The following is a 15841-nucleotide window of genomic DNA, read 5'->3' as shown; positions in this document are numbered from 1 at the left end:
GTCGGAGCGCCCGGCGTGGGTGTAACCGGTGAGGATGGATGGATGCCCAGGATGCGGCGTCTCTCTGAGGCATTTGGTCGAACACTTTGCGGGACGTGCGGGAGACAGCCGCACCCACCACACATGATGATGAGGGTATTGGGGTGGAGTTGTGGAGGCCGGTTTTGATGATGAGGCCATGGAGGATTCGGCCAAGGGATGCGGTCTGGTTCGCTCCAGAGAGTCGGAGGAGTGTGAGGATTTGTGTGAAGTTGGGGAGGGACTGAGCATTGAGATATTGCATTCCTAGTGGGGGAAATGCCATTGGAGACAAAACAGCGTCCGTGATAAATATGGCGATATAAATTCTAAGATTTATATATTCTTAGATTGTGATAGTTCACCAACCGTCTGGGTGGTGTAGTTGGTTATCACGCTAGTCTCACACACTAGAGGTCCCCGGTTCGAACCCGGGCTCAGACAAAAAAATCACCGATTCATTTTTGTTGTATATTTATTTATGGTTGTCTATATATTTCAAGTAAACCTGAGTACAATTCTCGGGCACAATTACGTGGAGAGCTTTTCCTTATTTTTCTAGTGGAATAAGGATGCCTGCACATAGATTACCTTCGTTTTTTTTTCGTTTTTTTTATTTGTACACCTCACGTTAAATTCTTAGGCTTACTTACAAGCAAAACTAAATGCATGTTTGGAAGTGAGAAAATAGTAGGAAAAGTGAAACTAGGAAAGACAAAAGTACATCTTTTCAAACTATTCCAAATGATAAAAACTTTTTTGTTTTTAAAGTACACTTATTTATAGAAATAATTTCTATCAAAAATAAAATTTTGCATTTGGGCCTCTGCCCCAAGATGGAACCGTGTATTGAAAGATCAACTGCAATGATCGTCTCCACCACCCTCTTCCTGGAGGATCGATGTAACCAGCCCGACAATCTCACGCATATTCGCATGCCCTTCGCCTGGCTCTTCAGTTGGGCGACCGAAGGAAGTGCTGAAAGTTGCGTTGCCGCCATGGCAGATTCGAGGCTGCCGACGGCTGCGCGCACAGCCGATGATTGTTCGGCGAGCGAGATCAAGGTGCGAGCGATGGCAACGATCAAGTAATACCTCCCTTGCTCCGTCAAAACAGCACCCATCCTGTATGAAACCCCATCTATCAGCTTCCTCCATGTAGGAACCTCCATCTTCTCTTCCACCCCGCTTTGCTCTCTCTCTCTCTCTCTCTCTCTCTCTCTCTCTCTCTCTCTCTCTCTCTCTTGCGTATGCATCTTAGTGATCTTCCACTCTCTCCTGCTGATGCTACCTATCCTTTGTCGCAATCTGGCCAAGCGGCTCCGGCGTGAGCCCATTTTATCTGTCTGATGTTCTTTTCTCTTGTGCTTTCTTTATTTGTTTTGGCTTTTGCTCTTGTTCAGTTCATGGGTTCAACATTTTGTTGATCTTCATGAGTGGTAATGTTGAATTACTTTCGGCTCTCTCTCTCTCTCTCTCCATCATTTTCAGGTCTCTCTAGCATGGTCTACCCACCTCTCTCTTTCTCTTGGGTGTGATCGACCTACCTCTCTCTCTCACACACATTTTTCTCACATTTTTTCACTCTGTTCTCATGCTAAACAAAATAAGTTAAAAAATTTCATTTGACTCGTAGGCAAACTTTTCTTTTCCTACAAGATTTTTTCTTGCTTCCAAATGTGCCCTAAGTTGGGCATCAAGCTCTAATCAAGGATCATATCACCCACCTTCTCTTCTTTTTTCACTTCTAAGAAGAGTTATTAAGCACATGCTACCTCTTTTTTCGTTTTTCCCTTCTAAAACTTTCATTTTTAAGCAAAATTGCGAGGCATAATCTATATTTTTCATTTCTGTCAATTTCCAGCTTCAAGTAAAATTCTTAGTCATAAGCTTACTTTTCTTTTCTTTTTTAATATCCTCCACTCCTAAGTGAAATGGTTAGGCAAAACCACCTCTTCTTTTCCTAAAAGTCTCTAAACCACCAATTGAGTTTAAACTCATGGCAGCAAGAATGCCAGACTCCATTTTTAGGCACTCCATCGATATTGACATATAATAGAGCTTGCCTTTATCTTAGTTAAGCTTTCACTAAAAGGTTAATATGATAACCTTCCCCATTTTTAGGCACCCAATTAATTATTTTCTTTAAGAAAGAAAGCAGGAAAAGAGAAAAAAAGACAGAGAATCATGTATCAAGATTGATTGTATATGACAGCTCATAGATACTGATGTGGACACGTCATGGCTTATGACTGGATGTTCATGTGTTTAAGATGATCCAATCAGACACTCAAGTTTGATTTCCCTAAAAAGTGCTGGAGGAGCCAACAATGTACATGGTCAAGAACCAGTTCAGACACCAAGGGGGGCTCCACTTGGTTGGTAGGAGCTGTCAGTGCACGTCACCCTGTGGTTTGACGTTGCAGGTTCAAAACCCAATGGTATGTTGAGTAACTGGTGTGGGTCTCCCTAACCCCAGCTTGCCTATCTGAAAAAAGGAATCAGTTCAGATGGGTGACTGCCAAATTCAACATAATCAGATGTCGCATGATCAAATCTGGATCTAGACTCGGACTTCAAAAAGGAGAGCTCATATCCTGGTCCAGAACTGATTATCTAATAAAGTTATACCCTTAAACAGATCTGTTATTACATGTAAACAAAGCTGGATCTTAATCAACACCAACCAAATCCAGCCCCCTCAGCTGAACAGATCTTGATGGGGCACACTAAATCGTGGTAACGTTGCTGGTCAAGCATGTGCCATGCATAGGGGCTCTGCCTTCACCTGACATGGAATGACCATGGTTAAAAACTTATAGAGGTCATCTCTTGCTGCAAGATCGAAGCTTAGGTGTACTTTCCTATGGGAGGGGACTTCAAGGGATTTACTAACCAGAGGCCCTACCAATGTGCGGTCAGTGATGGAAAGGTTTCTCCCTTGGCCTGCACACACATATTTGCCATTGTCTCCCTTACCAAATCTCATCATTGAAAGTGCTAATCAACTAAAACATAAACAAATAAATGCTTATAACCATAATACTAAACAACTTATTGCATTCATGCTCAAAATATCCCAAATCACTCACACAACAGGTTAAAGAATTTTGAGGCCCTTAACACGATCGTAACACAAATCTGAACAGGGCCAGTTCCAAAACTCTCGCAGGATAACCATTCAACTAAACAAATCGGTGCAAAATTTTCATTCAAGCCTGCCTTACACATTTCACATCCTTCGTTTCAACTTGTCAACTTCCAGTCTTGTGTACAACATCCTACAACTACCCGAAAACTCAGCCACCAACAGCTAATGCCCTGCATCATACCATACCTCTCTGACTATGAACATAATTTTCTGCAACTTTTCTCCAGTTTTTAGCCCCCTGCTTCTGAATACCAATCCAACCAAGCAATTGCCCCAGAAGCCAATGTGAATTGGAGATCAATGTCTCATTCAGGAATTCTCAAATGCTACTCTAACCATCATGATAGCTGCAATCTAAGATCACCATTCAGCCAAGCAAATCCTTGAAAAGGTTCGGGTTTGTGCCTGAAGGTATTACTCCAATCTGCCTTGAAAGTGCATCCTTCTGAAGGGAATCTTGAGGAGATGGGCCCTTCTTCACTGAAGCAGTCATAGTTGCTCCAACAGCATCCCTGCCGGTACTAGACAATTCGGATGCAAGAAACACAGAACCCAGATCAGTCGAATTTGCTACACTTGGTGTGTCAGTGTAAAGTGCCATGAGACCAACCAGCTGGGTGGGAGCAGATGTTTCAGGCTGGACGGATGAAGGAGCCTGAGATGGGGCAAGAAGACCTACCAATTGCTTAAAAGGGTCTTCAACAGCTGAAGCATTAATGCTTGGTCCATTGTCATCACCCAGATCAAGGAGGTCTGGGGGAGATTGGCTAGGAACAGCTTTCTCGATAGGGACTTCAGCAGATGCAGCAGCTGCTGTTGAAGGCGGTCCTTTCTCCACTCTTGCATGGTTGCTCTTCACTGCCTTTGAACTGGTTGATGTTTTCTTCTCACTCTTGTCTGAAGATGCCCCAAATATAGAGGCTGCAAGTCTCTGCTTCTCAGCAGAGACTTCAGGCTGCTGTCGTCTTGAATCATATGGTACATCTCTAGTTTGGGAGCTACTGGATGCATATGAATCAGAATCATTGGCAGTTTTTTTACTACTGTAGGATGTGACAGATGGAGCTGCTGAAGAGTAAGTTGGTCGGCCCCATTTCTTTTGTACACCATCGAGTCGAAGCCTGATGCCAAGATCAGCTGATGTGTCAGGGATGGATGATGGTGCAGAGGCTTGATAACTTTCCTTCATAGTTATTGAATCAGATACTGCAACAATGTCAGTCGAAGGTATTTGAGGAACCACAGAAGCACGTGTTGGCACTGGTGGTTTTGGAACCTCATAAGCTTCGAATCTGAGAGAATGAGCAGAAGCATCATGTTGGTCCTGATTACGGAAGCTACTGATGTCAACCATTCCAGACCGTTCAGACTCAGGAACATAAGGTCTAGCTCCATTTACTAAGGCTTGTTGGATAAAGCCCTCTAAAAATGAAAGGTTTGTATCCACCTGTAGGCAGGAACAATCAACACATTCAGAGACCCGAGATTGCTATAGATAAGTGGACACAGCAGCTAAAATAGCTGAAAAAGTTCTGATCATCAATTTCAAAAAGATGCAAAATCAGTTGAAACAGCATTTTCAGTTAATGAGAAGAATAATTCAGGAGAAAACATTTCATGAATGAATGATGTTCATTATCAGCAATATGAGAAAACTCAGACATAAACCACAATGGACAGGAAACACAAAAATCAAAAGGAGGTGATAACGGACAAATAACAAACCTAAAATGTACAGAACAATAAAAATTTACCCAAAGAAATAGAAAAAAGAAAAAGGGAAACACTAAGAATAGATGTGTGCAATGTCTAAACATACATTTTAGGTTATAATGGATGGAGAGATACAATTATGTCCAAGAAACCAACACAGAGGCAGCAAAGTTTCTGGGGGTCTAAGAATCCAAAAATTTCATCTTCAGACTGGACTGACACCTACTGTTCACGATTTTCATATCAAGTGGATCACTGCAACACATTCCTACATTTTTTTGTTAATTGCCGACAAAGGACGTGACACCAGCACTGTTTGGCATCCAAAGTAGCAAGTCCCAATACACAGGACAAGTGTTATGCCTGACTAGTGGTTGGTTTTACACAAAAACATTCTACCTAATTTGTTCCCACATAGTGACAAACATTGAAAATGGGAAAGTAATGCCAGTTTTTTTCTTGTGAGATTTTGAAATTATTCATTTTCCCACGTTTTTATAAGGAATACATCAAAAAATAATTTAAAAACTAAGTAACACGGACTCTTCTAACAAGGTACCGCTAGGGATGCACAAAGAGCCAAGCTAGCTCGGGCTCGACCCGTTTGAGCTCAGCCGTTCGAAAAATAAATGAGCCGAGCTTGAACAAAGGTTTAGGCTCAATACACATAAACGAGCCAAGCTTGAACAGGTAGTCCAGCTCGGTTAGGCTCGATAAACCCGATTAAGCTCGGTTCACATAGTTATATAATGAAATTACATTTTATATATGTATATTATTTTTCTTTACATGAACACAAAAATAGGTGTTACCTTAGTGGGTAAGTCTTTGGACTCTTTTGAAAGTGGCCTGGGTTCAAATCCCATCACTTACGTTTCTTTCAAAAAGTACTTTTGACACAAATTTTTAAAAAAACTTTGAATTCTTTTTATAAATGTGTTCAGCTCGAGCCGAGCTTTGCTTGAGCTCGACTCAATCCGATCCCGAGCATAGGCTGTTCAAGCTTGGATTGAGCTCGAGCCAAGCTTGAACAGCCAGTTTTTCTTCTCGAGCCGAGCCGAGCCGAGCCAGCCCAAGCTCAGCTCGAACCCGGCTCGTGTGCATCCCTAGGCACCGCATCTGCACCCATGCGGGTGCGACACTTGGACACAGCTTCCTTTGTGTCAGGTGAAGTCAGCCACACAGGTCCATTTTTGTCCAAAAGCAGATTCAGTTAACCCTAACCAAGTCCAGTTTTGTCCAAAATATATATTCTCTGTTTTTTTTCAAATATATGTATATATAGGCTCTATATATGTATGTATGCATGTATAGATTATATTAAGTCTTAATGTCTTATATAAATATATATTATTGTAAATTCTACATTTTCTGTTTGTTTCTTTTTTTGCCTAGGCTGACTAGTCCCGCTTAGGCCCCAACTAGGCCTTTTAGACATCAGACACCTAGGCGTCCACTAGCCCTTTTGACTACCACATCCACATGCAGCAATTTATCTGAATTTGTCTAACACTTTTTTTCCTATGCACTTGTGCTAGACAAATATTGTCCTGGACAAGAATGTAGGGTTTGTTTGGAACACACACACACACACACACACACACACACACACACACACATGTATGCACAGAATGCACCTTGTATCATGTTATGAACACATTGTAAATCATTTCACAACCATATCCTGCCTAAGAAGAAGTTACTGCCAAAAATCATAAGCTCACCTGTTAACTGTCTGCTGTCAAGGGATCAACATTTTGTATTATTATGAAAATAGATTAAAGTTATGGAAGTGTCACCTTTTCAAGCTTATCTTTGGTACCATCTATGGTTCCATACTATTAGTAGAAAGTCATAGTTGCATGTATTATTTACTCAACCAAAATCTCTGGATGTGTTTGAAAGGTTTGTATACTAAGAGACACGCTTCCAATCCAATTTTTCTGATGTAAAGATTGATTTTTTTTAATTGTGAAATTTTAGTGCATTATGGGCCATTGTTCTTTAGATTCCTTTAAAAACCTGCCTTCACATCAAAATCTCCCACTCTGATACATATTCTCCACAAAAGTAAAACTATGGGGATCACATATGTACAATCAGATCCACAAAACATTCAATGCAAATGATAGAAAATCAATGGGACTTCTAGATGAAATGATACCACGGATAGTACCAACGATGAGCCCATCTTCTACAAATGAAAAGATATTGAAGCTATAAATTGTTCATTGTCTAACACAGGAACTTCTACAAGAATGAGAAAGACAACCGTAGTTGTCCCATAACGCCTGAAGTAAAAAAAGTAATTTGTCCAGGCAAAATTTGATTGGTGTAGACTAAAATAAAGGAGTGCCATCAAAATACCAAGAAACAAAAACTTGCAATAGCAATGCCAAATGGGAAAGCTGTGTCACTTTGGTGCTCACCTCAATATCTTCACAACTTGCATCCAACGGCATTATACTCACAACAGCATTCATATTCAATCCAAGCAGCACTTGTAGCTCATATGCACGCTGCTGTAAGTCAGTGGAATGTGATGCTGATAGTTCATTAATTAAGGCATGACACTGCAACAAGGGAAACATAAGATCACCAAAGATGAAATGTCAGGATCACAGGATGGCAATCATTGGTATCACTACTAACTAGTTAAAATGCCTTGTTCCTCTTGAAAAACCAAAACATAAGAACACGGTTTTAGGTCATGTTTCCACATAAATGGCAGAATTTCTTAAACAGGCATGCAGAATAACAATCACAGCAAACTAGTCAGCTAAAAATGTCTCACATTTCTTACAAAGCAAAATCAAATTGGCATGTTCTTCATCCACTGCAAGGTTGTATTTCTGCAAATCCAAGTATGCATACTCATGTGCATCTATGTAGTACCTTTTGAGAAAAATGTCAAAGAAAGGGACACAAACGTATAAGCTGGCACATTCACTAGAAGCAAGTGGTTTCTAGAGATATATTCAGGGGAGCCACAGAACTGCAAATTTTTCATCATTTCAGGAGCAAAATGTATGCTTCACACTAATGATGAAAGTCACAATTTTCATTCAATCGGGGCATGAACAGGCATTTTCTCTTTAAAATACTGAGCATACAGAATATATTAAATAGATTCTATTTTTCTAATGCAGCTAAGTAGATTAGAATTATGGTTATCCTTAAAAGTTTCTTTTTTCGGTTCAGGGTCGACTAATGTCTATCAAAGGAGATATTAAATTAAAGCAATAGACAAAGGCTACTTGTTAGATACTCTTGACCGACATATGCAACCCTTTTTGTTTCCTTCTCAGTACCTCCAGCTTCATCCATAAACAAAATCTGGGTTCTATGTAGGTTTAGATCATAATAACAAGGTTCACAGTTTGTGGGTTTCCAAGTGACAGAAGCCGCCAGTACAATGAGAGAGAGAGAGCGGTGTGCTGAGTTTCACTTGTTTAGGTAAACACATTGTGCTATTTATTCTGATGTGTGCAAAAGGACATTAAATCTCAAAAACAAAGAAAAATATTAAATAGACAAGTAGATACCGAACAATTGTGAACATAATAAATAAGCAAGAGTAACCACGGAGATAAATACTTTAATGTTGAAGATTGATGGAATGAAGATAAATGACCTATCATTATCAGTTATATATTATTTATTAGGTCATTATGCACAATCATCATATACATGTAAACACAAGATATCATAAGTTCTAATGTCACGCGATTCTTTCTAGTACAACAGAAGTACCAAGGATATCACCAAGAGCAGCTACATCTTTAAAAGCAATAACAATATGCATAGAAGTGTATCAGTAAATAGTCAACATCTAAGATCTATTTATTATGACACATTGTAGGAGGGTTTACAAAAAATAAAATATATTTGTTGACTAATAGGGAGCCAAATAAAACTGAAACATAGGCAAAGGAAAAGAAAAGGTGTTCCATCAAAGGGTATAAGGGCATGAAACAGAGAAGTTAAAAACATGAAAACAGTACAAAACAATAATGAATTTCAAAATTACGGGAACCAAGACTCATAAGGCCAAGCTCTACTAACAGAGCAAGAATGGACAATTTAATCACATTAAGATACTATTTTTTCTAATTTAATTTCAACATATAAAGAGTGCAAAAATGACCTCAAATTAAAAATATATATACAAAGCACCTGTACAGGAAAACAAGAAAAGAAGATTACCTCTGGCAACAGGTCCACTTTCCTCCCTGCTGCAATTTCGAAGGCGAATATTTTCATGATAGCTGTTATTGCATAGCCCTTTAAGAGACCAAAAAGAATGAAGAAAAAGCAAAAGAAAATATGTCATCATGCAGCTCAAACAATCAAGACAATCTAAATCACAAAAATTTGCCAACGAGCTGCAATTTTTGATACATCACTCATAAAACAAATGCAAACATTTTATTTTTATAGATATTTGGACAGCTCATTTTTATTCAGGAGCAATTTATGCTAAGTTTTTTTTCCTTTTTAAAGCTAGCCATGATGATATTGTCCCAGTATGTCACACTGGGAACAGGTACTTATGCAATTTTCAGTGAAAGGATATTTTGGTTACCCTACCTTTGGCATGTGGGTTTTCTATTCCTTTTTATTAGAAAGGGTGGATATGGGTAATTTTTGCAATATGGAATGACTAGACAGTGGACATTATTAACATAAGTACTAAGACTCGCGGCTCCAAAGGGTGTCCTGTCATTCTTCTGTCATCCAAAGACTTTCCAATATAGATACACAATCATGTATGAACCATCAGCAACCACCACAGAGAAGAGATTAATATAACTTCTTATTTCATTTCCAATTATTATTTTTTTCTTCCAAATTTGAGATGGTATTGGAGTTTATGTATCCACACCTTTACAAGACAAGTAGATAACCATATCTACCTCGAGGTTTTATTTGTTTTCCCATACATTTATATGGAAGGTCTTCTCTTTAAATTTTCTACCTAAACTGAGGTTCATCAATCTTCCATCAAATGAAGAAAATATGGGAAAATAATTGAAACCACAATCTTCAGATATAAACATTCTAGATATCAATGTATTTCAATGAACCCATGAATGCACATTCCCAACAAAGAAAAATACCACAATGGAAAAAATGGGACAACCTTAAGGTTCAAATGCAGCATTACCTTAACAGTGTCATCACTTGAGTGGGCCTCAGCCACATCACACAACTTTCCGGTTATGTAAGAAGCTGTGTACTTCCCATCAACTGTTCCATATTCTCCAAGCACCCAACAGATAACCTGAAATTTGAACAGAAAAATAAATAAACTTGCAAACAAAAGAAAATTGGCCATTCTCCTTAACCACAAGCAATAGCAGCAGATAAACAAGTGTGAAACATAAGGATTATGTGTACTTGCAGAAAAACAGAAGGCAACTTAGGCTCCCCCATAATGTGTAAATATGACTCCACCTGCAAATAAAAAGAAAAAATATCACAGATCAATACAAAAGGTGGAGCAAAATGACAGACACATCTGATACTTGCCTGTGTGTGCGCTTGTGGGGGATTCAAGTCCAAGACTTTTACCAAAAATTACACACAGAAACATGCATGCATGTACAAGAACAACAATGTTATTAGCACTATACAGCCTAAACAAATATATACCAACACACATGCATGTGCACCAACATTTAGAACATATGCACGCACGCATATACACAAATGCATGCATACAAATTATGCCACTTAATGAAAGTTTCTTAATGTTAACACAGAAGTTGAGAGTGAAATTGAGAAAACTCCATCTTGAAGGGCATCTCCAAATAAGCAATTATACAAACTTTAGGCCCTATGCTATAAACAAGTACCAAAGATCCAAGAAAGTCCATTCTTTAAAAAAAATTGGCAGAGGATCTCTCTATAAGGCACATGAAACTGCCACAGAAGAAAATTAAATATTTATCAGCAGGTATGTCATGAAAAGAAACATTATAGTCGAACACCTTCAAAAAGTTGTCCCACATCAAAGAGATTCTCATGAAGATTAATATTCTGATATTTTCATGCAAAATGATTGTGTCAATGCTAAAACAGGAAAAAAATACAAAACCTAACTTCTTGATCAAACATATTACTGATGAATACAAGCACAGACTTCACATGATCAGTTTTAATATATACAAATCCAGAATGCAAGTAACGTAATGGAGCGACATACAGCAGAGGACCTCAGTTGGCTATATGCATCTTCATCATCCTCTCCAAACCCCTCTGCAATTAGGTGCATCAAATTGTGTGCCACTTTAATATTAACAAGATCCCCAGCATGCTCAAAGACCTTATTCATGGTCTGTAAAAGAAACAAGATTAAGGCACTGAGATCTTTAATAAGAACCAACATGAAACACATGTCAACAAATTGGAAGCTTCTCAAGAAACCATTTTTTTACGTGCCTGTATAAACCACTGGTTGCTCGGAGCAAATTGCTCTGCAAGTTCCACACATCGACTTGCAATTTCTGTTTTATAATGGTTGTCACTGATGCTGGTCATGTAATCAATCATGCGATCAACTATCACTTCCACATTGGTGGATTTTGTCATTTTATAAAGCAAGTCAAAGGTCTTTCTCTTTAGAGTGTCATCTGGATCCTGTTGAAGAAATACATTCAAATTCAAGACTAAAATGTCAAGAACTTTAAAGAAAAAAGATATCCTCGACAAAAAGATTCACTGGCCTACATGACAACAGCATTTAATGAAAAGATGTCATGAGCATCCAACAGAATAGAAACCTCAAGATGCATGATATTCATGAAAAACAACACTTTCTCCAGCTATAAAGAACTCCCCAGAAAAGGGGTAAAAGTGATGAGAACATTATGAATGGCAAATGATCAGAAAAGGATTAGATTATAAGGATATTACTTATGAAAATCCGGATTAAAAGTTAATCACAACAAACTAGAATACTGGAAATTTATTTATTTTTCAGATATATAAAATAAAACACCTAAAGGAAGATATGTAGGAGAAGAAAAAAAAGAATGAAGAAAGAAAAGGGCCATCTCAATAGAAAAGAATAAACGAAATATTTCCAAAAAAAATAATAGACAAAGGGCATAAGCAAAAGAAGGTTTCAAACAAGAACCTTGTGAAGCAAGAACGATATCAACATTCGCAGTAAACTTGTTCAACAATGTAATCTTTCAGAAGAGCTTGCAGTCAACTTGAACATAAATCCATATAAACAAATTTTTTGAATGGATATATGCATTCTTAATCATGAAGAAAAAAAGAAAAAAATTTATGAGCTACTACAAATTAACTCCTAAAACAGCTCAGCGTACTGAATAGAGCATTGGGGGCTCACCTCTAAACAATCAATCACAGCCAACTGGTGTTCCTCTGCAATATCCGGGTTTATTTTGATGAGTCTACGGAGAGCATCAATGCCCATATATTTAAGATTGTGGTTGTCACTCTGTTCACATCAGAAAAGCATATTCAGGATCAGGAACACTATCTTGCCTTCAGTATCTCAAGAGGGCCAGGTTTGTTTAACCATCTGACCTATTAAGTGCACTTTAAATACCTAGGAAGCAAACCAAAAATTTATTCTGCATTGAACAAACCTTTAGAAATCTGGATGTTGCTTCAGCTGCAGCATCTAGTAATTTAGGACTGGGATATATAGATGAAACCGTGCATATGCATTCATAGAGAACTGCATTCCCAATGTTGCTTATTGTTTCACACTTCCTAAAAAAGTCCCCCAGTACAGCATACATATTTTCGCTAGCATGCTTGTCACCACTACCAAGCAATGCCAAAATTTTAAGTAATCTGATCTGCAAAAGAATGAGACATAAGTACCTGATTAAGTTCTCAATTTGTCTAGAAATGCACATCATAAGCATAAATATGAGCACTTAGATGCAACTTATTGCAATTCTTTTTTCAGGCAAAGGAGAAAACAAAAAAAAAGACTAAGGCTCTGTTTGGGAGCCGATAGTTTGGGGTAGATTTGCAAATTCCATGCTCAAAGTGGTAGATTATGGATTTGGCATTTCCTACTATGCCTGTTTGGGAGCAGCTTTGAAGTCTGGTTACTCCTTTGCCATATTCCACTTAGAAGAAGAAGAATTACTCTGTACAGATGACCGGTTAGTGAGTTGAGCCCGACCCCATACATATCCTACTCCCAATTTGATGACCTTCCAGTTTGGTCAGCTTAGCTTGTTTGCAGCTATAGTAACAGCCATGAATTAGGTTGAGCAAGAACACAATCATGTACCAGCTCCGTCCAGTAAATAAAAGATTGAATCTTGAATGCTGCAATTATGGCATGCACTTTACCAAGAGGCATGGGATATAAGCGCCGAGACACACCATATCACCATTAAGTGCATTAGTCTGGGGAGACTGTCATGCCAAAGCCAATTTTAGGCTCACACTGCAGCTCAATCTCTAAGCTACAGAGATAGGATCAGCATAGATGCAAACAATTCTAATGATGTAATTTTTATAAAAGTCCATATGCTTCATGCTCTAGGAAAAGCCTGGTAGTATCACATTTTCCAGGCCCAAAACCACCCAAAAAAGTATACAAGCATAAATTGAACCCAACGCACGTGTTCTCATCAAAACAGTGAACATTGAACAACTTGAAACCATCCGTGTATTCACAAAAGAAACAATACTCATTCGTGAAGCAGATTAACCAAACAAACCTGAATAAAGGGAGCTGGCATTTGATGGTAATCATAGCTCTTAGGAAGTCTTCTTTCCGCCACTTGTTTGAGAATGCTAACAAAACTGACAACCAAGTCCTTATATGAATTTACATCTGTTGAAATAAGATCTAATAGAGGACATAGTGATGCACCCATGACCCCAGGATCATTATCACATAGCTTCTACAAAAGAAACACAAAAAGTTGAGTTAATTAATCAACCCAAATGAGAAGAACTGTCGATCAGATCATGAGATGACCACCAATGAAATTTCGTATAAAATCTACTGGAATTTCATTAAGATCCATAACTAAAACCAACAACAAATTGTGAACTCATAACAGCACATATACCCATCAAAATGCTCTCACTGAAAACAACTACATAGAACCACAAAAAATACCAATCCAGAAACTTCATGACTGAAGCAAAAGGAAAAACAGGACGCAACTACTTATTCAAACCCATAAAATTCTATGAACAAAATAATCACACTCCCTGATATCATGAACTACAGTCTACAATATCGCTGTGAACTTGCAACCATCAAAATGCTTTAACTGGAAGATCCAAAATTAGGGAAAAAGAAAAGTTCCAGGAAATCTAAAAACTAAACTGAACTGCGAAATACCACAATACAGCATGAGAAAAATCTAAACCAAAAATCATAAGAGAGCACACCTTCCTGAAATTGGAGATGAGGTGAGACAAGGACGACGGAGCCCGCTGATAGAACCTATGCAAGGCCATGATGGCCTTCTTCCTCACCGCCTCCTTCGGATGGCCGAGCAGATCAACCACCTGAGGAAGAACCGCAGGTATCGTCTCCTCATTGATCAACTTGCAGACGGCGGTTAACGCAGCGCAGACGACGAGATAGTTGTCCGATTTCAGATCCTTCTGGATGGTGTTCACAATCAGAATGATGAGATCGTGATCCTCGTTGAGGAAGAGGGTCACGGCGAGGTACCCCGTCCGCTTGAGTTGCAAGGAGTCGTCGTGGGTCATCTTCACTGCGTGGATGTAGCCGAAGGAGGCGTCGTGGCCGAGCATCTCGACGTAGACGAGCCGAATTATGTACTCCTTCATCTTCCTCCTGGGCACGTCCGGCTCGGCGATCCTCTTCTTCAGGGTCTCGATCTCCTGGAGGACAATGCGGTCCTCCTCGGCCTTGGATCGGCACTCGCCGATGGACTTCACGAGGTCGAGGAACTCTCTAGATTGGCCCCAACCTCCCTGCGAGCCCATGGCGAGCTCCCTCCCGATGGTTTTCAGTTGCTCCATCCTCCTCGAACCGTCCCGATCGAAAAGGGCCTCAAATTCCCAAGTTGGTCATCAATCCCTAAAGGCCCCAAAAGCCAAAACCATGCAGAGAGGAGAAGGGTCTCAGAATCCGGCGTTTTTCCGTCGATTTTGAAGCTACCCAAATATCGAAAAGCAGACGAGGGGAGGGAAGAACTCCTAGGGAAAGAAATTGGGGGTTTGGGATCTGGGGTTTCCTCTCAGAGAGGGAAGGGTTTGGAGGGAGCTACTATGGAATTGGTCTCTCTCTCGATTTCTTGTGGTAAGAGCTGAAGCAACACGAAAAGAGTGACCAAGTTTGTGACTTTAATGGGGGCTGGCTCCGTTTGATCTTGATCTCTTTTGGATGCTTCTCTCCACCTCTGATTGTTTCTTTCACCGTATATCAACTTTTTGTGGGGACACGAGCCCGGGTTGGACCCAGAGAGGTGGGTCGGATGCCCAATGGCGAACATGATGTTTGATGAGAACCAAACCTAGATCTGTGAGAGTCTGATTTAGGATACGAGTGTCGTCGTATGGCTCGATTCATGCCCATACTTACTAGAGGAGTCAACGGGTTGATCTAGGAGTATCAACGGATCGGATTTACACGAACCAAACATTATAGGGTCTGGGTATGGTGATAAATAAAAAGACCCGATTAAGACCTGGGTCTGGACCCAAAGGTCCCATTAATACATAGATCTGGGTATAGTTTGTAAAATTTTATACCAGACCTGGGCAGGACCCAAGTTCCGATTAAGACCGCAAATTTTCAATGTAAAAATGATACAAAATATTATTTTACCGGGTATAGTTCATGTTTTTATCAGGTCCGGGTATGGTTTCTCTTATAGTGGACCTGATTAGACTCGAATCTGGACCCAATATCATACCTGAAAATCAAGTCCAAGTCTGGTTTCACCTGAGTCCGAACCAAACCCGACCC

The 15841-nt window shown here is 39.4% G+C and overlaps 1 protein-coding gene and 1 non-coding gene across 4 annotated transcripts; one reads left to right on the top strand and one right to left on the bottom strand.

The window, feature by feature from the left end:
- The first annotated feature begins 388 nt into the window (after positions 1-388).
- On the top strand, positions 389-462 carry TRNAV-CAC (transfer RNA valine (anticodon CAC)). The gene has a single exon. It is a non-coding gene; the product is annotated as a tRNA-Val (tRNA).
- Positions 463-3048: 2586 nt separating this feature from the next.
- LOC149833288 (AP-4 complex subunit epsilon-like) lies at positions 3049-15274 on the bottom strand. Of its 3 annotated transcripts, XM_090015038.1 has the most exons (12): positions 14290-15274; positions 13605-13790; positions 12507-12722; positions 12245-12355; positions 11326-11523; positions 11090-11221; positions 10282-10338; positions 10049-10165; positions 9088-9165; positions 7311-7454; positions 3848-4615; positions 3365-3689 (listed from the first exon to the last, which is right to left on the bottom strand). In XM_090015038.1, the coding sequence occupies exons 1-12, from the start codon at positions 14890-14892 to the stop codon at positions 3507-3509; spliced, it is 2793 nt and encodes a 930-aa protein (XP_089871164.1). In that variant the 5' UTR covers positions 14893-15274; the 3' UTR covers positions 3365-3506. The 3 variants fall into 3 exon arrangements, with proteins under 3 accessions (XP_089871162.1, XP_089871163.1, XP_089871164.1); XM_090015036.1 differs by having other exon boundaries at positions 3049-4615; XM_090015037.1 differs by having other exon boundaries at positions 3049-4615; positions 13605-13787.
- Between the last annotated feature and the right edge of the window lie 567 nt (positions 15275-15841).

Source organism: Nuphar pumila, chromosome 7 (assembly GCF_984573655.1).
Source record: "Nuphar pumila chromosome 7, dmNupPumi1.hap1.1, whole genome shotgun sequence".
NCBI lineage: Eukaryota > Viridiplantae > Streptophyta > Magnoliopsida > Nymphaeales > Nymphaeaceae > Nuphar > Nuphar pumila.
This window is presented reverse-complemented; position numbering and strand designations above follow the sequence as displayed.

Bases quoted from the DNA above. Each gene is read 5' to 3' on its own strand.
- LOC149833288 (XM_090015036.1), bottom strand. From the start codon at position 14,892: ATGGAGCAACTGAAAACCATCGGGAGGGAGCTCGCCATGGGCTCGCAG. The intron at 11,222-11,325 runs GCACGTAAAAAA...TTTCTTTTACAG, and splicing joins GCAACCAGTGGTTTATACAG to ACCATGAATAAGGTCTTTGA. The intron at 4,616-7,310 runs GTGAGCACCAAA...TCCTGCCTACAG, and splicing joins CAAGTTGTGAAGATATTGAG to GTGGATACAAACCTTTCATT.